General features: G+C 41.2%; 1 protein-coding gene across 1 annotated transcript in view; it reads left to right on the top strand.

Annotated features, from left to right (window-relative positions):
- npas1 (neuronal PAS domain protein 1) overlaps window positions 1–25,580 on the top strand; it is a 36,654-nt gene that overhangs the window by 5,402 nt on the left and 5,672 nt on the right. The window contains exons 2-7 of the mRNA XM_030151248.1: window positions 3,941–4,108; window positions 5,544–5,782; window positions 17,342–17,409; window positions 19,126–19,215; window positions 24,723–24,897; window positions 25,099–25,214. Of these exons, the coding sequence (XP_030007108.1) occupies window positions 4,014–4,108; window positions 5,544–5,782; window positions 17,342–17,409; window positions 19,126–19,215; window positions 24,723–24,897; window positions 25,099–25,214 (783 nt within the window). The 5' untranslated portion in view covers window positions 3,941–4,013. The remainder of the gene's footprint in view (window positions 1–3,940; window positions 4,109–5,543; window positions 5,783–17,341; window positions 17,410–19,125; window positions 19,216–24,722; window positions 24,898–25,098; window positions 25,215–25,580) is intronic.

The following is a 25,580-nucleotide window of genomic DNA, read 5'->3' as shown; positions in this document are numbered from 1 at the left end:
AATCCTGAGGTCCAACCAGGGCCGTAATGCATGATAAGTAGTTTTCAGCCCTCCAACCAGAATACCAAACTTCATCTCCCCGGACGCTCCAGACACTCATTTACAACTACTCAACAACATGAAAGGAAAGATAGAAAACTAGCTGCATTAAATATTCTGTTCATGTTATTTCCAAACATGTTTTCTACATCTTCCATGATATTGAACGTTCTCTATTTGATAAAATATTATTCACAGGAATAACTTACATGTGCTGTTGTATGTGTACTCTGATTTTACCTTTGGTTGAAGATGATTATAGATGTGTAGGGGTTGAATACATGTCTGAAAACTCAGTAAACTTTCATGCGAGTAAACACTGAAAAATATCCAGAATGCAGGCTGCACACAGTTTTACAATCAGCTGACAGGCTTCAATCTCCAAAATGAGAAAAAAAACTTTTAAAGTCAATCAAGATGTGACAGAAAATACGTAGGAAAAAGGACCTGAAACAAATGGTCCCATCTGGAACCAAAACAGGGACACTGCAAGTACATAGTGCCACCATGATATGTAATAGAAAAAAATCTGACTTCTACTTAAACAATTATACGCTGTATTTTTTATTTTTTGTTTGTTTTTAATAAAAGGTAATGGAGCATCAGATTAAAATTATAGGTGTTTCTCAGACTTGCAAAAATAAAAACAATCAAAGCCTGTTTTATTGTTTTTTGTTGAAATTATCTGTTCCACAGGCTTGGTCCTGCCTCACCTTTGCATGTGGCAGCATACATGTGGTCTCCACTGGGCTCCTCTGCCTCCACATTTACAGTCTTGGCCAGGCTCTGTATTGGGCCCCAGGGGTTGGGGAGATGAGGCATAAAACAACCATGTCTCTACCTAGGGGAGCTGGTGGCATGGCAGTGAGGCTATTGTCTGTCTGCGTGCTGTTTGACTTAAATGTGTTCATTTGCCTGATGCCCCTGACTCCCTATGGGGAGGGGCTGCTCGGGGAGAGGAGGGGCACACTAACGAACCTCTGACAGCTGGAGGCCCTAATTAAACGTCCCTGCAGAAAATAAACAGAGCGGGAGCCAAGCGAGCAGCCAGAGAGAACGCACGGCAAACAGCGGCTACGAACGCTCGCCGCAGTGCCCTCATCTCTGTTACTGTTGAGACTGTGCCAAGAGAGCATGGCTCTATAGGGTTGGGGTCTCAAACACACACACACACACACACACACACGACTCACTTATGAATATGGAGCACTGCAGCAACACATTGTCAACACCTGCGGCTGCACTTATACAGGTTGATCTCTCTATATTTTTTACTCTCTGTGATCTCAGGAATCACACTTTTTTTTTCCATGCATTTCCCACTGTGCACAGCTGAATAAGTTGACTCAGTTCTTTCGAGCGGATTGTTTGGCGCTCAGTCTCCAGATGACACTTCTGACATTCAGCCTGTTGTGCTGCTAGCTAGCAGGAGCATTAGCAGTCAAAGTGGCGGGGTCCATTTGGGTGAGTGCATTAATGGGCCGCCCAACCTGTGACAAGGTTATGAGGCTGATTGAATAATTACTGTGGAGGCCCCTGTCCATTATGCCCCTGTGTCTGCCCAGATAGAGGGAGATGCAGAGCCAGATAGAGACAGAAAGATGGAGAGGGAGATTAGATAAGCACAGATAGGGTCAATTAAGAGATAAACATACAGGTACGGGTTGGAGAAAGGCTGTGTGTGTGTGTTTGTGTGGCAGTGAAAATGTGATAGTAAATTACTGCCTCTCTGTGAGTCTCCTTTTGATCTCCCCATCCTACTGTACGCAGCCTAATTTGGCATGTAGTGCATTTATCCAGGTGAGATAGAGAAGGTGACAAAGGTGAAGTTGTTAGACAGAGGTGCTCTGCCCTCTGCTCGACCCTGTCTTCTTTTCACCGTGTTGTCTGAAAAGAGGATTGTCAGTGTTACAAGCTGAAAACGTGTTGGAAAAATGGTATAGGAATCCTATATGGTCAAATGGAGCTTAAACCTAAGCCAAGGACAAAACACTCTGTCAATATGAATATAAAGGGAGAGACCTTAACTGTATTTATGACTGTCTTACCAGTTTAAACATAAAGTTTGTGTTTGAGTCTGCTGTGCAATTGTTAATCACTGTTTCCACATTGTATGTATTAGAGCAGAGGAGAACTTAACAATCAAACTGTTTTTCAGTGTGATTGTAAATCAGCGCTCAGGCTATTATCATCGTGAAAAAAATCAAGTAAGGTGATCTATTTCTGCAAATAAAAGTGAGTAATACATGTAAATTTCTTTGCATATGTCACACATTTTCAGTAAATTTAATAAACATAACTACACAAGTTGTTGGAATCTGATAATCACACTAAAAAATGCATTTACTGGCCAGTCAGCCCAAAAAATCTGTCCAGACATTTAATACTTATCCAGTTATAGTTGTCTTCACTGCCTGCAGTTGTGTAGTTTCAGCTAACTTCAGGTTTCCATATTGTACTGTGAAGTAAAAGTAGTTAGAGTAGACTTTCACGAACTATTAATGAATGTATTCTGATTAGTCATTGAAGGACTGAGTGGAAAAGTTTGAGGGAAATCATAATCTGTTTGAGCTGAGGCCAATCTTTCAATCACTGACCTCAGACCGCATTTTCCATTGTTCACTTTACCATCTCTGCCTAAATACAGAGTAAAACTAAAGGTGAGTGAATGACCCGATCTCCCCTTTGAACGGCTATTCTCTGTGTCGACCCCTTCATTGACCGCTCTGCTTTTGAAATGGGTCCAAGAAGTTTTCATGCATACATTACATGTTGGCTATTTTAGACAGATTTGTGAACTGATATGTGCCAAACCTGCCCAGCTTCATCTGACCCCTCTTAGCCAAGGTCAGTGTATCCATGCTCAAACTCAAGATATAATCCATTTTCTACTGCCCCGGCAAAGCTCTACTGACTTGATTGTGCTGACCCAGCTGGGCCAAAGACAGACAGAGTTAGAGAGAGAGAGAGAGAGTTAGAGAGAGAGAGAGGGCATCTAAGGCCCAAGGGCATGACACCATGGTGCTTGGGGCCACACTAGCCCTTTAAATGTCAACAGAGCATGGAGGGGAGGGAAATGGCTGAGGAGCACAGCATGGTTTGAGGACAGAGAAGAGTATTGGCAACTTCTACCACAAGAGAGAAGAATTAGAGACTGGCAGAGGGTGAGGATGGGTATCAAGCAACAAGCGGTGTGTTTTACTTCTTTGGAGCTTTGAGCTTCAGCCGCATTTAAATATTATCTCACGAACAAGGGAGACATTTGGAGAGCTGTGATTTTCAGCTTAATTGTGACTTTTAAGAAGGATCAATGTTTTGTCTATTACAGTCCCTGACCTTTATGTGGGGAATACAGTAGGCAAGTTCTTTCTTTCTTTCTTTCTTTCTTTCTTTCTTTCTTTCTTTCTTTCTTTCTTTCTTTGTGTCTGTCTGAACTGTCTGTCTGTCTGTCTGAACTAACTGTCTGTCTGTCTCCCTGCAGAATTGGTCCTATACTCTCAACAAGCACAAATGCAATTTTTCAGATAGATGAAGTAAGAAATCATAAGATGGGTTTTCATCCAAGCATTTTAATGCAAATTATATTCTATCAAATTAAACAGGCTGAATGGAAACTGCAAATGGAGATAAAATGTCATCGTTTTTCTTTATTGAAAAAATTCATGCTCACTCCAGGAGAAAAAGTATTTAGTTAGATAATAAATTATGCAATCGATGGCAGCAGAGTCATGTTTGCTAATTTTTAAAAAAGTGCTCCCAAAAACGTGATATCCACTTTTCCATGTATTAATAACTACATTATGGTCATCAGTGGTGAATAAATTATAAATAATGACTTATCACTGGTATGATGTTTCTTCTTAATTCACTGACACTTTGTTTCTTCTCTTCTGGATTTCAGGTTTGAGTCTGTCTCATCCCCAGCCAATCAGAGCCTTCGTTAACAGCAGCGTCGGCACGTGACTGGGAGAAGGATGGCAACCATGCCATTTGTCAGCGAGGGGAAGTGTGTGAGTGTAGAGTGGGATTTCCTACAAGGACTACTGGCCAAGCCTCCCACCCTGCCATGGTAAGACCTCAAACACACACACACACACACACACACACCTCGACACACAGGCCGATACTGTATAAGCCTGAGTACATGTCCATGAATTAATCTCTGCAAGGTGAAATCCATGCATTAACGCCTTCCTACACCCAGACATCCTCAAGAAGAATTCTCTATCAATGGGACACAATTCACAAGACGTCTGCTCCCCTCAGTGCAACATATAACCTGCATTGTTGCTCACCTGCCAATCCTGTCAGACCTGTGAATCCCCTCCCCTTAGTGGGAGATTAAGTAAATTTGGCTGGAATTATTAATGGGCAGTCATTTACAGGCGGATATAAAAACTAAGCAGAATCAATGTGTGTATATTGATTGTTCTCGGTGGCTGGGGTCGAGGCAGTATAATAATGAGATGTTACAGAGGCTGGCAGCAGCACAACAACACACACACACACACACACACAGAAAAATGCACACAGTGTTTTCTCTTATTACAGAAAACCAAGGAGAAATACAACAGCTGTGTCAGCTGATTAAGATATAAACATATGTGCGTGCGCTATGTGTAGTCGTTCCCTTTGTTCTTTTCTTTCTTTTGCTCACAGATGAATCCATACACACACTGCTGGTGGTCTTTCTTATGATGAGAATCAACAACACAGACACAAGGGAGAGATGCCAGTTTGTCTCTTTCTCTCTCTCTCTCTCTCTCTCTCTCTCATGCACACACACACACATTCACACACTTTATTCCTGCGCAGCACCGACACAAATTGTGAAGTGGCTGTGACAACATAATTCCACCACTCAGGCCCCATTGAGGAGAGTCAATATCCAATCAGAGAGACAGGCTACCTGAGCCCCGGCCCCCCTCTGTCACACCGCCCCTCCCTCTCCTATTGATCCCTCAATCACAGCTTCAGCTCACCAGCCCGGGACCAGATGAGGGGGAGTAAGAGAGAAGGAGGGAGGGAAGGAGGTGGGGAGGGAGGGGGAGAATGAGAGATAGGCTGAGAAATTGTGTGTGCGTGTTCACATATAGATTTTGGAGCAAATGGCATTATTAGGACTCCGCTCTGCAGACAGAAGAAGGGAGTTTGTCTGTAATTACCAGGCCATTCTGCAAGAGATGGGTCAGAATGGAGATTGTTTCACTTGAATTGCAGGACCCATTATCATTATATGTATTTATGAAATGAGTTTTTCGTGACTGATGCTCAGGTCATTTATACAAAGCATGAATCAATCAACAGGTGGTCAGTAAAAGGCTATTATGAGATACCCCTATCCAGTTTCTCTGCTTATACAGTGCTGATTCAGATCATTGTGTCAACCCTTTTCTTCTCTTGCTCCCCTCTTTTAGCAATTTCTTCCATTTTATTTCTGCATGCTCTCTCACATCACTTTATGTCTCGTCCCTTAATGTGCTCTTCCCCTGTTCACCTGTCAGTCTGCAGAACCTGCGTAAAGAGAAATCTCGTAATGCGGCTCGTTCACGGCGAGGCAAGGAGAATTTTGAGTTCTTTGAGCTGGCCAAAATGCTGCCACTGCCCGGGGCCATCACTAGCCAGCTCGACAAAGCATCAGTCATCAGGCTCACCATCAGCTACCTGCACATGCGCACCTTTGCCAGCCAAGGAGACCCGCCCTGGAGCCCTCTGCTGGAAGGAGACAGCAACTGCAACAAAGGTGAGCGAGACAGAAATGATCGCCCTCTTCCCACCTTCTTTAAAAACAAGCAGAGTGTAGTTGTGATTGTAGTGTATTTTTTCTGCTTTACCATTTCCAGTTTTGTGCAGTGCAGCGTCGTGTACAACTATGCAGAGTTAAATGAAACATGACTGAGACGGATCATTTCTCTGCTCATGATTCATGCAGTTCAGCCTATAAGAAAATTATACAGCAGAGATAAAAATGCTGATGCGTGTTGCCAGTGGACAGAAACCACTGAAATTCATGTTTCAGTTCACACCATTCTTTCAATCAAAACGATCTGCCCTCTTAGTCCCAACCACAGAAACACCCCACTCCGCAAAAATCCAGCTCGGACCAGGACAATTATCCACTCCTCTATTAGTGACCATAATTATCTCTGCTGTCTATGTGAGTGCACAAATCTCTCAACATACATGTGCATATAATCATGCAACATCTTCGCATCGGCTGCTTAATTTCAGTCCTTTTTGTCAGAGTATGACCAGTATGTACATTTTGTGTGTGTGTGTGTGTGTGCGTGTGTGTTATATGTGAAGGGAGAAAGAGATGATACACAAAGAGGGAGGAAACTATTGGTGCGATTTGTAATTACAGAAATTAACTATATAACGAGGACAGTGTAATTATACAGCCTGTCTAATTGCTACTATTACTGAGGGGAAACGATGCAGCTACAGTACAATTAGAGTTGTGTGTTTGTGTGTCTGTGGGTGTGTGTTTGTTTCATGATTGTTCTTGTCTAATTTGGGGAAATGTGAGGAAAGAACAGTCATGTTAATAGCATGTTTGCACTTGAATGTGTGTACCTTCCTTCTCTGTAATATGTAACACATAAGAGACAAGACATAATTATTTAAGTGGTAAATGGGTTTGGAAGTGTGGATACTTTCAAGAGTCACTTTACTGATTTTTCACAGAGAGGTCAGCAAAGTTGTAATGTGTAGACCTATTTTATGACAGCATTTATCAGTAGTAATATGATCATACTTATATTTATTAAAATGTACTGAATTTATGGGACAGGAATTGTAATTCTAATGAAATAATGGACTTGATTCCATTATGTGAATTGTATTTCATTTCAATTCGATTCAATTTTATTTGTAGAGCCCAATATCATAACAAGGTTGCCTCACAGAGCTTTACAGAATTTGGTGAATATCAAAATAAACAACAGTCAAATAAACAGTCGATAAAGGAAATGGATTAATGTCCTGGGCCTCCCCCGTCCTTAGACCCTCCTTCTCGGCAAGGAAAAACTCCAAAAACCCAGCAGTAAAAGAGAAACATCAGGGAGAACCACAGCGAAGGACAGATCCACTCCCATAGACGGGCATAATCCAGAACAGGGACTACCTCCTTAAATGCAGGTGGATTAGGTGCACGTTAACACAGTTAAAGGTGACAGTGACCTAACCCTAACCCCTGCACAAAATATTAAGTTTTTAAATCTAATGATGATATTAACAAAACCCCTACTGAGCTTTTTACATAGTGAATGGATCCTCCTGTGTAATTCCTGTTTCCATGCATTAAAAATGTTTTGTTTTTTTTCCACAAATTTCCATTGTGCCACCGCTTCCTCCCTCTTTCATTTCTTCAAACGTCTTGGAAAGGTCAGCTTTTGTGCATATCCACAAGCTTGTTCATGTCCTCTCTCATAATGTCTCCAAGTAGATGTGTTTCCTCTTCTTGCTCCAAATGTGGACTTTTCATATTTACCAGTGAAGACCTTTTGTCTCTACTCTAGCTGACTGTAAACAGTCACAGTCTGTGGTAAAATGCTGCATATTCCAAATGGATTGAACATACACTATATGGACAAAATTATTGGGACACATTGAATTGAAGTGTTTTAACAGGGTGCTGGGCTGCGAATGACTCTCACAGTATTTTATAAATATAGGATAAATATAATTGTAATAAGGGTTAGCATTGTTTTCACTGTGTTCACAAAATGCTTAGATTTTACTTAATTTTGCTCAATGTAGAATTTTTTTTAATATATAGTTATTTAAAATGTTCTACAACTAGATTTCTGAAATATTTGTCATCTGCCCATAAACCACAGGTTACTATCTGGAATAATCAACTCTCACTCAGGATGAAAAATCAGACTTTTAACTTAAAAGAAATATTAATTTGACATGTATTGGATGAACATTTTTATCACAATAATATTTCAAATCAAAAGGAATGAGAAGTCTTTCAAGTGTGGGTGTGATATGCCTTAATATTTTTATTCCATATTGTGTATGTCCAAATTATATAACTATAACCAGAATTATATCAATATGTCACATATGTCTATGAAAAATCTTCCATTCCTAAAAAAAAAAAAAATCAGAATATGTAAATGGAATTTGCTGTTTACATGACACCTGTCAAATTCAGAATAGTGTCACTTTGAAAGTAATCGTGGAATATGAGTGTGCATATGAACATAGTCTTTGTGAAACACTCAGAAGACGCATATTATAAGATAAATCTCCCCACTAGAGAAATGACAGCATGATGCAGGAATACATTTTTCTGCCTTTATTTAATGGTCATAGTGTAGTTACAGACAAGAAACAGCAGGATGTCACATCTAACAATAAGTTGGTAAAATACATGGACTGGATTTTCATGGCTATGACATGAATTGCATTTCTGTTGTAGACGTTTAATCACCACTGGCTCATAGGAGTTCCAGTTTGTTAACCCATTAGGACCCAAACAGCCTTCAGCGAATGAACCATCTACTGATCTAAGCTGTGTAATACCTGTTGATCCACTAATCCTATCAATACGTGTCAATAATTGGCGTAAAATACAGTTTGTCGTCTTTTCATGATCATCAGATATGACCCATTTGGACATGCAGAGGCTCCGTAGCAAATGTGGAAACACCATCATCTTCTACAACATTGATTCACCAGGAAAACCCATGGAGTTGGATCAATGACAGTGGATGGACACACTTGTTTTTACCATCAGTTAGCAATGTCTTTGTTAAAAAAGTAACTTTTCTTCATTTTTCTCTGTTTAATAATTAACTTTCAATAGACTCTGAGTTTTCATGAACATCTATATGTTAAATATTGGAAAATACATGATTTACACCAAAAAATGCAAAATATAGAAAGAAAATTGGTGATAAATCAGTTAAGAAAGGTAGAATTAGAGAAAAATTCATTTGGGAAGTGCCACAAAAATAGCACTGGATCTTTATGGGTTAATATACCTTCACTTGTATTGTGTTGTACGTAAGGTTGACCATTACTGTATTCTACAAAACTACCTTAAATGTAGATACAGCTAAAACTTTGTGGTACCAGTTTTGATGGACTTTATAATATTTGATCCTAGGGCCTCTTACATTCTTAAAAGAGTATTGAGGTGCTGAATTACTCTGTAATAAGAACCTGATCATGTACTTGCAGTAAAAAACAATCCCATTCACATAGGTAGAATCAGAAACTATACATTGTTAGCGGTAAATCCATTTAGATCCATCAATATCTAATCTGCCTCACAGCTCCACACTGTGATATCTATACACTTGTTCTCCGACACTCAGTTGTGGCCTTGAATGTGATCTACACCTCACAAATTGTTTTGCTGCTGCGTTCCAGGCTTTCCTTGGCCTTGATAGAAAGTACCTGCTGTTTAGAAACGTAGTTGTGCAGGTAGATGTACTGTCCTGTGAATGAAAACGAATAACGGTATAAGAAAGAAAACTGTGGTGTGTGCTGTTTAGACTAAACCAAGAGGTTTGTGAACCATAACTGCTAATATACACAACCCTGCCCCATCTGCACGAAGGTCACGGAAAATTGTAAGTCACCTGTCAAACACAATGAGCTGCAACATGTAGCAAGTGCAATCGCAAGTGCAAGCGACACTGCGCATTACCTGCAGAATTATCCTTACCGTTTCTCCCATCAGATGTGACTCTAACATACGAGTATTTTATTAAATGTTTGCAGATTTTTACAAGCAGGTTGCACAATCTCAACGGGCCCATGGCTGAAAATGCGATGCTAATTTGGACATCAGTTTGAACAAGTCTACCCACAATGCATTGGCAGGGTTTTAAGTGTGATGCATGACTTTAATTCCGTTAGTGGAATGTGGTCAGAGATCCAGCTGAAAGGGAGAGGAGGATGGAGAGGAGGGGAGATGAGGGGAAGGGACAAATGTAGAAGGAATAAAGAGAAAAAGAGGGAAGGAAGGAGGAAGGGGGTGGGTGAGAGGGAGGGGTGGGTTGCATTCCTCCACACTCCCTCTTGTTCCAAAGGTTTTTGGATGGGCGAGGGCCGGCGGAGAGGGAAGGAAGGTTGGAGGGTGGAGAAGAGGAGAGGGATGGAGTGAAGGGGAGGGGCCGGTGTGGCTTTTGTCTGCTTCCCACGTTTCAAAGCCAGTCTTGAAAAATGAATAGACAGAGGAAAATCAATTGCATGACCTTCACAGAGAGAAAGAGAGGGAGAGATTGAGAGAGCAAGAGAGGGGGGGAGGAGGAGGAGAGAGACAGATTATGGAAGGTGGGAGCAAACGAAAAGGAAAGGGTGAAGGGAGGAAAAGTAAAATGACCCATGATGTTCATTCCCATTCCGGGTATGTGTATGTATGGATATTTGCACAGCACATTCAAGGACTAAACCCTTTTATTTGAAATCATTTATATTTCAGACCCTGTCTATGTAGAGTAAATTTTGCTTTGGGGGATAGTTTGGTTTTTTTCTATGTTCCCAACCTTTAAAATGTCGTGTAAAAGGACAATTCCAGTTTATTTCAACTCAGGCCTTACTTTTGTCTTGTTTGGCCATCGTTCCTCTCAGTTACAATAACACTGGACTTACTTTTTTTTACCAAGAAACCTGGAAATGCTGATACATCACTAAAGAGAAGACATATGAGGGAAGAAATAAAAGGGATCAAGCAGATTATTAAAAAATATATCTTACCGGATGATCTGTATTTGCGAGGTAAATCCAAAACTGATGTGGGTAATAATTCCTCACATGATAGGAAATCTTTGTGCATGCAAGACTATGGTACATGGAATAGGTCAGTATTGAAATAGGGAGTATGACTAAACTTATTTGTATTAGTTTAGCGAGAAAGAGAACACAAGACAGGAAGTAAGAGCAGAAAAGTGAAGAATGATAGTTAATAAAAGCATCTAAACCAGGTTTGGAACGGAGGATATTATAAATGATGGTCTGTGCCCCTATAAACACTATGAAACATACCTTTAATAGATAAAAATTTTGCTTTTATCTGTCGTTTTATACATATATGATCATCTGTGTGATTGTTTCCTGAAAATCAAACTTGATATTCTACAGTTTTAGCATCTGGGCATGACATACACTGTTGCCCATGAAGTTGGAATAAAATATTTTTAACTCTTCTCATGAAATGGTTGTGACAATGTGAGTAATTCTTGACAGATAAAGTGCAACTTGGACTCAGTATATAATTATTGGACCTGATCAAAAGTGGTTTCTAATATGTATAAATAGGAATGAAATAGAATAAAAAGAAAAGTGGGTCTGAAAACAAAGTTCTTCTAACTTTATGGGCAACTATGGGAAAATAAACTCATCAGTGCATGTACAAAGTTAAACTGTATTTTATTTATTTATTTATTTTTTCATTTATTTATTTAGTTACAGGACAGTGTGTATTGACATTAGTTACAAAGAACAAGATGCGTGCACCAGATTTAGCAGAGAAGCTAATTTCCATCTGTTGTCCTGGACAAACGACTAACATAACAAACATCACTTAGATTACAAAGTCATAATATAATGGAAAAAACTGTCAAACATGACAGATATAGGAAAGTCTACTCAGATTGAACGGCTTCAGCCAAATACGTAAAACGGGGCTTACATTCTAAAAATACACTAACTTTCCCAGAGTAAGAATAAGATATAAAAGAATGAGAAGGAGAGAAGAAGAGAAAGAGAAGAAAAAAAGGAGCAAGAAGAGTAAATAAATAAATAGATACATAAGCTAATTGTGCAATTGCAAATCAGACACAGAAAAAAGAACAAGTAAAAACTATTTGGCTATTTGTAAACTACCCTACACCTACAGTATTTCTACTCCACATACATTTATTACGAAGATGCATAAACATAAAATCTGTCTTGATAAAGTGCAACAATCCCATAAAAGTTTTTGCTCCCTCATAAAGGCTTGACGCCAAAACACATCAAAGTATTTTATTGGGTTTAGGATGACAGTACCATCACAATAAAGACACTTTAATTGTTCGTAGGAGAGTTTTTTTTCTTAAAGTTTTAAGCGTAAGTGTATCCCATCCAAAGAGCACCTCAGATAAACTCAATTAAAGTGCTGCTCTTTGTATATTTCATTTCCAGAGTGTGGATGTGAAACAGAACAGCCTAACTCAATGGAAACTCAATTTAAAAAGACTTCATTGCTTCAAATTTTTCGAGCTTTGAATAAATGAACTCTGCAAATGTGGAAGATCTCAGCCATTAACAGGTGTAATACTGGCAGCTGGAGAACCCCTCAGTCTTTACAAGGTACAGTACAATGACAACTCACTGCCAGCAACAGGGCCAGCTGAAGTGTTTTACTGTCTCTCTTAGTGAGGTCAAACACACCTCTCTCCTCCCTAGCGCTGGTGACATTGACTTTCATTCTGCCTCCACTCGCTCCCCCTCTCTCTCCCTCTTCTCCTTTCTTTCATTGCCTTCGTCTCCCTCACCTCCCTTCCGTCCCCCCCACCACCACCCGCCTCCTCCTCCTCCTCCTCCTCCTCCTCCTCCCCACTACCTCTTCATGTCTACCTCCCCTCTAATTCACAGCGTTTAAAGCAGCCGGGGCTTTTAAGGGAAGTTAATTGCACTCAAATTATGTTCGACCGCAAAAGGAGCGAGGGAGCGACGGATGAGAGACAGAGAGATAGAGGAGAGACGGAGGAGGGATGGATGTCAGAGTGAGATGATAATTGCGCCGGAGAAGGACGCTGCGATTAGGGTCACTCTTTCTCTCTCTGTCTGTCGAACAGCCCAAACGTCACATTTGGATGGTAGTAAACAACTTGGCAGGTGATCAGGCCCCTGTTTTGAAATTGTGAAAAAAGTACGGAGCGACGGAGCCAAACTTGAGAGACAAAGATGAATAAGAATACAGATCTGCTGTGTGTTATCTACGCCGTTCCCATGGTAACATCCTAACCTGGTTAAAAAGGTTGACACTGTGGGGGAGGAAAAGGAAGATGGTGTGTGTGTGTGTGTGTATGTCTGCGGTCATATAAGTGGAGGGATATCTAGGTGTGTGTTCATGTGTGTGCACAGCCATTACTCATGGACTTAACTGGGACTAAATTATGTATTAGACAGAGGTATAATGAAAATCATTCAAATGAAATTTCTATCTTTTCTTCTTGTGGAGCGCTGGGGAGACCCTGTGAATTGACCTGCGAGTCAGACTATAATTAACGTGTCCGATCGCGCCCCGTCCCATTCTGTCTCCTATTCCCACAATGAAATTAAACCTCACAGCAAGTCCTGGGAAGCTAATGAAGTGGGAATGTGACAGAAAAGAGCGATCAAAGACCTCAGGTGCACACACAGGTCTGCGTTCAGGTCTGTACACAAAAATGTTCATATGACATGTACGTGACAAATACAGGGCTGATACCGACAAATATTAGTATAACCGAGCAAATCTATGGCTAATCGAGCTTTAGTAGTGCTGAACATTTACAGGAACAATCAGACAGAAAAGAAAATCTCATAATGAAAAAAGTACAAGGAGGACCGAACACCTTAATAAATAAATAAACTGATAGCTGAGTAAAACTGAATAAAACTGGTCAAATTTAAGTTTGCATTAAAATGTGACTTTCAGTTAGATGAGCATCACCAGATTGTGTTGCTGAGAGCAGGGAAACTCCGGATCCCACAGAGTGTTGACTACAGGCAGAGAGGCAGATGCAGCAGGGCCAAACATGAATTAATCTGATCAGTTAGTGGGGGACAAAAATAATATTATAGATCATTTTAATAAAGCTGATGTTAGTCATCAATGTATCTACACTGTAAAAAATTACTGTAGAATTAACACCAAAAAGTTGTAAAATTGCAATATAAAAAAACTGTAAGTGACAATACAAAGCAAAGTTGTTTATTTGAAAAGATTTTTGTGTTAACGATTGAATCAAATATAGCTGTAGTTTTTACAGGAAGAGTATGTGAACAAAACCAGATTTGTATGTAGAAATGATGTATTTCTGTTGTTTTTAGAAAATAAAACTACATTGAAAAAGAATGTGATGCCGTTTAAATTGCAAGACCATAATGTTGAAATAACGGCTTATTTGCTTTTTTTTTTTTTTTTTTTTTTTTAAATAAAAAAGTTATAAAAAAGTAAACATTTAACAATTTAGCATTTTAAATTTGTAAATGAATGGGTTGGTAGAGTTGGTAGAACGGCTTGTCCAGTAACCCAAGGGTTGGTGGTTCGAATCCTGGCTCAGACTGTCCATATATCAAAATGTCCATGTAAGACACTGAACCCTAAATTGACCTGGTGGCTTTGGACACCATGAAGGTGTAGAAAATGCACAGAATAAGTACAGTCCATTTACCATTTAAATCCAGTGTTAAATCTACATGTTTAAAATGTTAAATCTACATGTTACTCTGTAAATATGTGTACAGTTGGATGTGTTTTTTACAGTATTGTTCTGGAAACCACAGCTGCCAGTTTGTGTTTTTTTTCGTAAAACCAACAGGATTTTTTTTTTTACAGTGTATCAATGTTCTATATAATTTCTCACTAGGAACATGATAACAGATGTTCAAGATGATAATGAGACATATTAATAATCACTTACTGCTGGTGCCTTTTACTTTTTTCAGGTATAGTCACATTAGATTTCTGCAGTGTTGTGTCTGTACCATTATTTATATTTCAGTTCTACCTTCACATGGATGGAAGCACTCATGGTTTATTTACAGTAACCGCTGAACAAAATGAGTCCCTTTTCCTTCTGTGTGATGCTATGTGATACAACATGTGGTCTTGTTTTGTCTGAAATCCACTTGGAAAGAGCTTTGATTCCTTCTAGTGCCTCCACAATCCTTGGTCTGTAAATGATCAATTCAAAGCGGAAATTAACTTTTCAAAAACTTGCACACATTAATCACTTCTGTGTGATTTTCAGTTGATTTAGAAGGGGTTATATTGAAGGATGCAGGGAGACAAAATGCAAAGTACTCACACACACACACACGTATATACACACATACTCACAAACACATAGAAAAGAGGTTCACAGCTCGACTACAGAAGGATCTTTGTTCTCAGGGTGCGATACCAACACTGCTGTGAGACTCTCTTTCCTCACATGTGCACACGTTCGTGCATGTGTCCACACAGACACACACACACACACACACACCAGGTCCAGTGTTTTGGTTTCCTGGCTGCCCTATTGTACCCTGACAGTCTTTAATAAATGGCCCTCTGTGTATTTGTGTGTGTGTGTGTGTGTGTGTATGTGTGTGTGTGTGTGTGTGTATGTGTGTGTGTGTGTGTAGACTCATCCGTCAGCCCCTTTGGCCTCATGTCACATCCAGCGTTTCCTTCACCCTACTGACACTACTCAGCGCTACTGATCACCCACCATCACCTCCGTGCCTCTAGGGATATGTGGCGCGAAACTCACAGGACACACAAACTCACATGCATTTCTTTTCTTTGCATAAAATAAGATCATGTGTGTGTTTCCTTTCTGATTCATCCTCATATGGTCATGATGGGGGTTGCCTCCTCCAGACTCCCCCAGTTGTCCGCTCCATCCTAGCCCCACAAGGGAACCTGACAGGCAGGCAGAGAGCGAGATGGGCTCCCCATCCCCCTCCACGCAGCGACTGGCTAGGCTGAAGGGTCCCAGCACCAGACCCCCTTTCATAGCCGTGAATGGACTTGCCTTATTTATATTCACACTCTGTCACACAGGGGGACCCCAATCTCACAATGCCACTGTGGCTTTGTCCAGCAACTCTGTATTTATGTGTGTGTATAAGAGTTTGTGTGTGTGTGCGGGTATTTGTGTTGTTTAATCGGAGGGCATGTTGCCACTGTGAAGTCTGTGCATGAGAATTCATTGCAGTGTATTCCTAAAGTGTGTGTGTGGTGTGTGTGTGTAGCTCTAATGGAATGCCTCCCTCTTCTATTCACCGAATCCACATCACAAGCAGCCGGCCAGGCAATATATATGTGTGTGTGTGATTGTATGTGTGTGTGCGTATGTTCAGAAGCTACCTCTGTGTTCAGTTGTAACCCAGAGCAGCGCTTTCATTTTCCTGTCATAACGGGTATTGATTTCCCTCAGCCTTGCAGTGACACACACACACACACACGCACACACACATGCACACACATGCACACACACATGCACACTCACAGATATCCCATGATCCTTAAAGCCATGCATGCAGGCATCCACACACATTTATATGCTCTTGTACACACACATTTCACATGTACACACATAGTTTGCCGGATAGGGAACATTGTGTTCAAAAACAGCCCAGTTGGAGTGAGATTAGTTCTCACATATGGTCCCTTTTTTGCAGTCACACACTCCCAGGTACACACACACACACACACACACACTGTCACATACTCTTTTTGACATAAAACAGTAAATACAGCTGATTGCTAAATTAATCTTCCACGTCACTGCAGCCTCTTGTGCTCCTGTTTGCTTGGGAGAAAGTGATCACTCTCGCCTTCTTTAGTGTTTTCTCATTTTCCCCGCCTTACCCTTTCTGCTCTTCTCACACCTATCTTCACCCCCCCTCCCCTACCTAACCACCTCCAACTCTATTTGTATTGTAATTGCCTTGGTAAACAGCACCACTTTGGCACTGAAGCAGCTCTGATAGCTTGTGTTTGGGATGCATTAAGAGTGGCGATGCAGACACTATGAGTGTGTATGTGTGTGTGTGTGTGTGTGTGTGTGTGTGTTTGTGTGCGTGTCTGGTGGCAGTTGAGCAGTGTGCGTCACATAGCACCCTCCTTATGCTCAGTTTCTAGACACAAAACTCTTTTTTTATTATTTGAGTTTTACTTTTCCTTCCATTCACAAACATGGAACAGTATTCAAAAACATTGCTGCTAAGTGATATTTACCGCATTTTGTATAATTGCAAGTATATCGTTGTTACTTATACCCATTCAGGGAGTCCTGTAAAAAATATCTGCTCGCTTCAACCTTTAAGTTCAGCTTTTCATCAGGATACACTTTACTTTTGCTGTAATATTTCCTTCCCAAGAACAGAAAAAAAACAAGTCTCTATTTCCATTTTGTGACACATAAGTCATAAATCTGTCCTCACCTGGCTGAGTTTTTGACCCAGTCACAAACGTTTATTTTCACTCTTAAAGCATTCAAATGTGTTCATCTCCTATTGATTGATAAAATCCGCTTTCTTGATGCTTGATATCGAGAGTGAAAGTTCATTTCATTCAGTGTCTGCTTTCTCTCTGCAGTAAGACGATCATCTCATTCTCTGGCCACTGACATGTTTGAGCAGCACCTTGGGGCGCACCTGCTACAGGTAAAGACCAAGGCGAACATTTGATCCTTTTTTTTTTATATGTTGTACTTTTTGAGATAATAAAATCAACTGAGTATATGTGTTAACATGTTAGATGCTGATGGTTTTGTGTGAGTAAGTGGTTGGGTTTTTTTTTTTTTTTTTAAGCTTAATTGTCCCTCTCATAAAAGGTCATTTATCTCATCATCAGTATGTAAAAGCTGTGTGTGATTGCACTGTGAATTTCGTATGTAAATTTTCAGGCAAACTCTTACAATACATGCTCACCCACACTGGGACACACACATATCTTATAAGTGTCAGACACTCGGACAATATGATACTGTCGGCTTCCAAAGAATGCCTCCTTTTACACTGACAGATGAATGAAGTCTGACGGGGATTCAGTGGCAGGAGGGTTGCAAATGCAGAAAGTCAAGACAATGAGAGTGTAAAGGAGGTAACACTGCAGATTGTATGTTAGATTGTACATTAGGCTGGGAGTGGCTGAGGGAGAAAAGGTAGTTCAGAGAGCAACCAGAGCAGAGCGGAATAAGAAGAAGCTGCACGGATTAAGGAGGAAACAGGTTAGACTTTGGATGGGTAGAGAGAAGACAAGGGAATAGAGGTTGAGAATTTAGAAACCAGAGGGCTATAGTAAAACAAAGAAACGTTACATATGTCTGTTCTCCTTCAGCATTTTAAAGAGGAAGGGGAGGCTTAGGGATTGGTGCTGATAGAAATCAAATTAACGCTCCAGAAAAACTGTATGATTCTTTCCTCCCAGCCGTCCTCCCGCCGTAATAGCCTGATAATTGCACTTTAGTTCTCCGACATTCAGGCGGCTGGTTTCTCCTCGCCACGACACACGACACGCCACACACACCCCACACCCTGGCCACACATTTGCATACTGGATGTGTCAGTTGCATAAATTACCAATGCCACTTTAAGCACTGGGCCGCCAAAATAGCAATCATTCTTCTAGAGCAAAGTGGTCCTGGTTTATGTGTGTTTGTGTGTGTGTGAGGCTGACGCTGTGTCTGCTCACTCCTGGATGCTTGTTATGACGATTAATATTATTCTCTGAAGCAGTCCCCTCTAATGGGCTGGCTGTATACCTTTCACTTCTCATTAGAATCACTGCAGGCTGTAATGACTTTGGTTCTATCTGTGTCTGTGTCCAAACTGGTGTCTGGCTATATGATTGTGTACGTGTGTGTGTGTGTGTGTGTGTGTGGTGCCAAAGATACATGACAAAGCTTTGAATCTGAGTTTATTACAGTTGATTGAAACAGCTCTAGTCTACACGCTCACTTTCTCATGTGTCTTCACTTTGTTTGTTTGTGTGTGTGTGCTTGTCTAAATGTCTAACTGTGTGTGTGCCGTGTGGCATTTTTGACTCTGTGCTGCTCTCTGTGTGTTTAGTAATGCAGGTCTTGTTGACAGCTGTTGTGTGTAGTTGCAGCCTGCATCTATGGGAGTTGTTTCATGTCTGTTCACATTTATGCATGTGTGTGTGCATGTGTGAGTGCACTTGTGAATTGAGAGAAGAGAAGAGGCCGAGGGGTGACGGGTTGTTTGTTCTCTAGCTCATTGTAATTTGTTCGATACACACTAATTGCTCTAATTTGTCTGTCTTGTTTCTGTTTGCCTTTATGTGTGTGTGTGTGTGTGTGTGTCTGTGTGTGTGTCTGTGTGTGTGCTATGTGTGTATTTTTTTTTTTATGTGCATAGTCTCTGGATGGCTTTGTGTTTGTGGTCAGTCAGGAGGGACGCTTCCTCTACATCTCAGAGACAGTTTCTATCTACCTGGGACTCTCACAGGTAAGACACCCTCATCACACATATACACAGACACACTCCACAGTGTGCGAGTGCATTTGCGCACCTTTGCCTATCTTCTGCTTATTCTTTCATATCCCTTTTCAGGAGTGTCTGTGTTTGTGTGTGCGAGTGCGAATACCTTTGACTGCATTCTTTGCGCTGATCTCTGGAGTGCAACTCTCACAGGGCGACGCTACTCTCTCTCTGTCTCTCTCTACCGCCCTCTCTCCCTCTCCAGGTGCTCACCTCTGTTGATTGCCTGTGGCCTCTTGTACTGTGAATGTTAAGTCCTGCCATTTTGCCCAGATGCATAAATAATAACAGTAATTACTGGCCCAGCAATCAAAGTGTCGCCCCAGCGCACTGGGCCTGTCTAGGGGAACAAATCGATAGGCATCTTAAAAGCCACATTGATTGTAGGGAGGGGGAAAAACACCAAGGGGGAAGGGAAGATAGATAGAGACAGCCAGAGAGAAAGAGAGGGGGAGGAAGAGGAGAGGTGTGATAAGAGAGAGATGTTTCAGAGTAAGAGGAACCAGTACAGCTTTAGAGAGAAAGAGAAAAAGGAAGAAAGGAAGTTAGAGCAACAATAACAGACCCAATTGAGTGTTTTTAGATGCTGTATTTGAATGTTTTCCTCTAGTGACATTAAGAGACAGGTTGTGGTATTTCTAGTCTATCTTCATACAGTGCTCACATGTTGTGTTGACATTATCGCTCCTTTCCATTCTTGCTATTCCAGCTGATGCTATTAAAAGTCCTCTGCTGCCTGACTTAGTCACATCAGTTGGTAATCTTTCAAAGTGAACTTTTTTTTGGTAAGACTTCACTTTTTTTTTTTTTTTTTTTTCTGACAGTGTTCATTTAGCCTGGTATCACATTCAGGGTTAAGGCCAGGACAAAGTATGAGCAATAAATATTCAGAAAACAGAGTCATGATTTAACTGACACTTCATTGGTTGAACATTAAAATAGAACAAGAGCTGAAGATTTAAAGCTTTCCTGCTGTAGCGTTCAATATTTGCTGTATATATATACATTTTGACAGAGCTATTAAAACATCACATTGATGTGCTGTATCATTCCTTATTATTGCTGCATTCTCCAAAATAATTATGTTTTACATCTTTCATTCACTTTCTGATACTTTAAGCAAATCTGTGACATACACCTACCAACAAGAATAAAATTGTACAGTAAAAATAATATTAAGAAATGTTGCAGGTAGGTACATTACTTCATTCACTGTAACTGAGAAATGATCACAGCAGTCAGGTTTAGACAGAAAATGCTTTGGCTAAATGTATCGCTAAAAGCATAATACTACCTGTGTATCAACAGATCACATTTCTGAGGAGGTCCACATGATCAGTGTGACTACAGCACCTATGTGTGCAGCCCCCAAAGCTGTTCTAAATCCAGCTTAACATTTGATATTATCATGTATATTAGGTTGGGATCTGCTCACAGGTTGCCAATAACCTTACTTACATGCAGGCACTGAATTGGAACAGATTTGGGGGAAAAAAAATCCATTTAAGCCGACCTGAAGCTAGGAATTTAATATGCATGTACAGTACTTAAGATGAAGACAAAAGTTGTTTGCTCCTACTGTTGGGTTTCTAGGGTGCTTTAGAGGACATGCATATATAAACTAGAAGACCCCTAAGTCCAATTCAGTTAAATACCCTTTGCAATTTTAGAAAAAGTGAAAAAAGATCCCAGGGTTCTCCCTTTATTTATTTATTTGTCTATCCAAAATGTAGTTTCATGAAAATTACTGGCAGACAGACTGACAAACATAGCCCTCTTGGTGGTAGTAATAATGTACACACCAATAAATAAAGCCATAAAAGTGTAAAGAGAACCTGCTAAAATGATAACATCAGGCAGTAGAGGCTAGTCACAACAAAAAGAGAGCTACACAGAGAAAAAAATCAGGAACACAGAGAACCAGACAGACAATTACGGAAAGAAGAGGAAAGAAATAGGGTAGTGAAAGAGAGACAGTGCTAAAGAGGAGAGAGAGAGTCTGAGTGTGTAAATAGAGTTTAAATGTGCAGTAGGAATGAAATTCGCCTTGGGATTGCCTAGGTAAACAAGACAGCCGAGGCTTTGGTGGAGATGCTAATAAAACAGAGCTGTTCTTATCAGCTGAGCAGATGGCCTAACCCATCACATCTACTCAAACAGGCCTAAGCCATCAGCATTCTAATGAAATTATTTATGATCGAAGATTACGTTCAAAACCTTGAACATACAATGCTGCGTTTACCTTCCCGAAAAGATGAGAGCAGGTGGGGATGAGGGGGGGTTTATGATGAGGGAGAGAGACAGCCAGAAAGGGCATATAGAGTGAGTTAGGGATATATGGGTGGGAGTGTATAGTGTGTTTATGGACACAGACGATGAGAAAGAAAAACATTGAGGAAGGAGAAAGGGAAGGTGAGAGGGAGGGAGAGGACAAAAACATTTGGATGTACTTTGTTGGTGAGTGGACATAGGGGAGAAAAGAAGGACAGACAAACAAACGATGTTCGCAGTAAAAAAGTGTAACTGGTGGTTTGTTTTAGAGGGCATGTTGCCCCTGTGGACTGCCCCTGCCCTGCCGTCTCTTGTCCCCCCGTCTGACCCTTCTGCCCTGGCTTACACCCTGGGTCTCTCCCCTGACAGGGGGGTTGCTTAGCCGGCTTAGCTCAGGTCAGGCACCTTGACCAAGGGCACAGCCTGCCGCCCACTCCCCTGGTGCCTGCAGGTATAATTTCTCCTCTCACCAGGTCTTCAAACCGGAAACATGGGGATAAACCTGGGAACGCCACACAGCAGATGGGAATGGAGGGGGTGGGTGGGGGGTTTGTAGAAGAGGCTAGGTAGCAGGGGATTGAGAAGAAGAAGAAGAGACAAAGGCTGGAGAAGATGAGGAATTGGAGGGAGGGGAGATGGAAAGGATGGAGAAGTAAGAGTAGGACAGAATGTGTTGGGAGGAGAAAGAAAAGGAATAAATGGGGTAAAGAGAAGGGAGGAAGGATGGTAGATTGAGGGAGGAGAGAATTGATCTGGGAATGGTTAGTATGCAGACCCCGCTCCCCCTCCTCTTCTCCCCCTCCCTCTCTCTCCTCTCCCATCAGTCAGTGAGGGCTGAGGGCTGAGAGTGTGTTGTGGACCACTGCCCGGATGCCTCATACATATTAAAGCCCCCTGCTATTATTTATATCATGTCTCTCCTTCCCCTGCTCGCTGCCCTCCTCCCCCTCATCCCCACCGCACCGCCATACGTACATGCACGTGCGTGTTGGCGCGCACGCACATACATTTCAAATAGATGCACTGACAGACAACTGCTCACACAAACAGTGACACACAATGACACGCGAAGGCACAAAAACAGACAGTCTAGTCACATACGCAGAGAAACACAGGGATGCGCCGTGTGCTGCACACGCACAAACATACACACACTCACACTGATCTGAATGATCTCAGTCTCTCCTCACATCTCCCTTCGCGCCACATTCTATACCTGTTTTTATGTCTGAGCCTGACTCATCCTCTCAATCGCTCCGTCTCTTTCTCATCTTCTCATTTTTGTCTGATCTTTTTTCAATCCCTCCCTCCTGCCTGTGATGGAGTGATATTATTCGGATAGGTCTTAAGCCCGATAAAGCCCATAAGGGCCTGTTTGTCTCTCTACCTTGTTTTCCAATACCACAGGGCCAGGGGATTGTGTCTCTTTCAGATGGCTGGTTCCACTGTTCCAAGCAGAGGTAAATTTAGTCCTTGTTTAAAAACGACAAGACTCGTCTTTGGAGGAAAATTGTTTTTCATAGAAATACAAGCATCCTGGCCTAAGATAGATTGGAATGATTCTAAAAGATGGATTGAGCGACGGATGGACAGACACAGTATATCCTGATGCTATCAGTATCAAAAACTGCCCAAAGCAAGGTTCATCCAGAGTTTTACAAACCAACCCCAGCCCATTTGCTTGTCAAATATGCTGCCTCTTAATGTGTAAATGCAGACTCTTCATTTTTAAGCATTAATGACTGAGTCAGTTTTGATGTCAGAATCAAAAGGAATGCAGAAGAGAAATTCAGCACCTACTGTAATAATTACACTGCTGACATCTGAATGTTCAGAAGCAGGACTAAAAAATATGTATCCTTTACATTTATTAAAGACATAATGTTTAAAGGCCTTTTATTTTAGAGACTAAATTATTTTATGGTAGTTTACTTAAGTATATTAACCATTCAAACAACTTTTTATGACCCAAAACTGCCTGGATACTTGTCAAAATGGGTAAAATACAGATGACAGGTGGTCACGGTGTTGCTAATGTAGGAGCTTCTCTTCATATTTTCAGTGTCTGATTGTAACACCTTAATGGAAAAATATGGCTCCATATTGTAGCTGTAAAGGCTGATATGTGACAAGGACATTACTATATTTGGCAAGTTATAAAAATAAATAAAACAACAAAAAACAGGGTATTCCCCAAAATATTAAGCTCTGCATGTCTGGGAATAAGAACCTCCCGCCATCACTTATCCTCCCTCACTCAGTGGGGTTTTCTCTATCTTCACCGCTCATCGTCCATCGCTCTGATTCCTCCACTCCCACCTTCCCCGTTCCCTTCTTGCTGTGATGTCCTTGAAGGCCTGCTGAAGCTCCCATAAAGCCTGCAGTAAATGGCTCTAATCCGGTAATAAATGGCTGTGTCCTACAGACAAGGGTGTGAGGCTGCTGCAGCCACGGCTTTATCAGATGGAATAGTATTGGCACACACATGCACCGGCTCACACACGCACATTCACAAATGTAATAGAAGCTGCATACATGTGAGTAAGCATGCCAGGCCCCCCACCCCACCCCCCCAACCCCCTTTCCCTTTCTGTTTCTTACACACATGCAGCGACACACACTCATTTATACTGCCTCAGATGGAATCACACCTGCTCTGATTGTGCTCCTTTTATGGATGCTATGCAAGAGCAGCACTATTATTGCCTTTAAATGATTAGAGATGCGACTTTGATGCATTATGATGATAGGATCGTATAGAGCTGTATGAGCTGTTGCTGCTCTTAAAGCCTGCTGGGATAGACTGCTGGCTGTAACTGAATGAAGGAGCAGGGAGGGACACGGGGAATAAGAAGAATAGTAATGTGACCTTTGGAGATACTTGGAGTTCACCTGTTTTTAATCAGCAAATACAATTGATTTTTATCTCCCCTGGTTTTATTTGTGTAATACTGTAGTCACTCGGTCCTCTGAGACTGGACTTAAATGTATGTGCATGTGTGTGTGTGTGTTTGTGGGAATGTCTTACAACCTCCACACTCCTTGTTGAGTTGTAACCCAGAGCAGTGCTTTCATTTTCCTGTCATAACATATATTGATTTTCCTCGTGTGTGTGTGTGCGGGCATGTGTGTGTGTAGGTCCTTTTGTGTAGATATTTGCGTGCCCAGCTTCAGTTTTTAACGGTGTGTGTGCTTCTCTTCAGGTGGAGCTGACTGGCAGTAGTGTGTTTGACTACATCCACCCAGCGGACCACGTCGAGATGGCCGAGCGGCTGGGAATCAGGCCGCATCTGAGGGCTGAGGCTGGCTGCCACACCGCACCTGAAAGCGCATCAAGCTCCGCATCCACCTCATCCCTGGCTGGTACCCCTGAACCTGGTACAGATTATGCTGACCAATGTATAGAAATAAAAAAGACAAGTGCATTTTTTTTTTTTTTATCTGACAGTTGATTAAATTTACATGATCACATTTAGAAGACTCACAATAAATAAAACACATCTCTGACTAATCCTGTAAATGCTAAATATCTGACCAGGTGATAAATGTTCCTGTTTTCCCTCATCTGTCATCCCCAAGCAGCTCCATCAAGTCCCCATTCTCCTGCTGATGATCCTCCTGACCGTGGCTTCTTCATCCGCATGAAGTCCACGCTCACCAAAAGAGGCCTGCATGTCAAGTCCTCTGGATACAAGGTACAAATAACTGAAGAAATTGCACAGTTCAATTAAAAAAAACTACTTTATTAGGCATATTTCCCCCATTCACCTGCTTGTTCTTGCCACAGTAACATGACGATGAGATCCTTGTCACTATGTTTTCACTGCCGGTGTTTAATAGCACTCTCGAGGTGGTGGTTTCAGTGTGTTTTATGGCTATGACCTTATTTCACACTGGACTGCTGCACACAACAGAGAGTTTACTGCACCCAGAGCTGTTATAGTCTTGCAGCATCTTTGACTCAAAAATCTGTGTATATGTGTGTTTTGTTTTTCTTACATAAATATAAATAATTGATGAAGAGACTCATCGCTATTTCCTTGTTTTGTTTTTACTTTAGG

Source organism: Sphaeramia orbicularis, chromosome 13, assembly GCF_902148855.1.
Source record: "Sphaeramia orbicularis chromosome 13, fSphaOr1.1, whole genome shotgun sequence".
Lineage (NCBI taxonomy): Eukaryota > Metazoa > Chordata > Actinopteri > Kurtiformes > Apogonidae > Sphaeramia > Sphaeramia orbicularis.
Note: the sequence above shows the minus strand (reverse complement) of the source record. Positions and strands in the feature narration are given on the sequence as shown.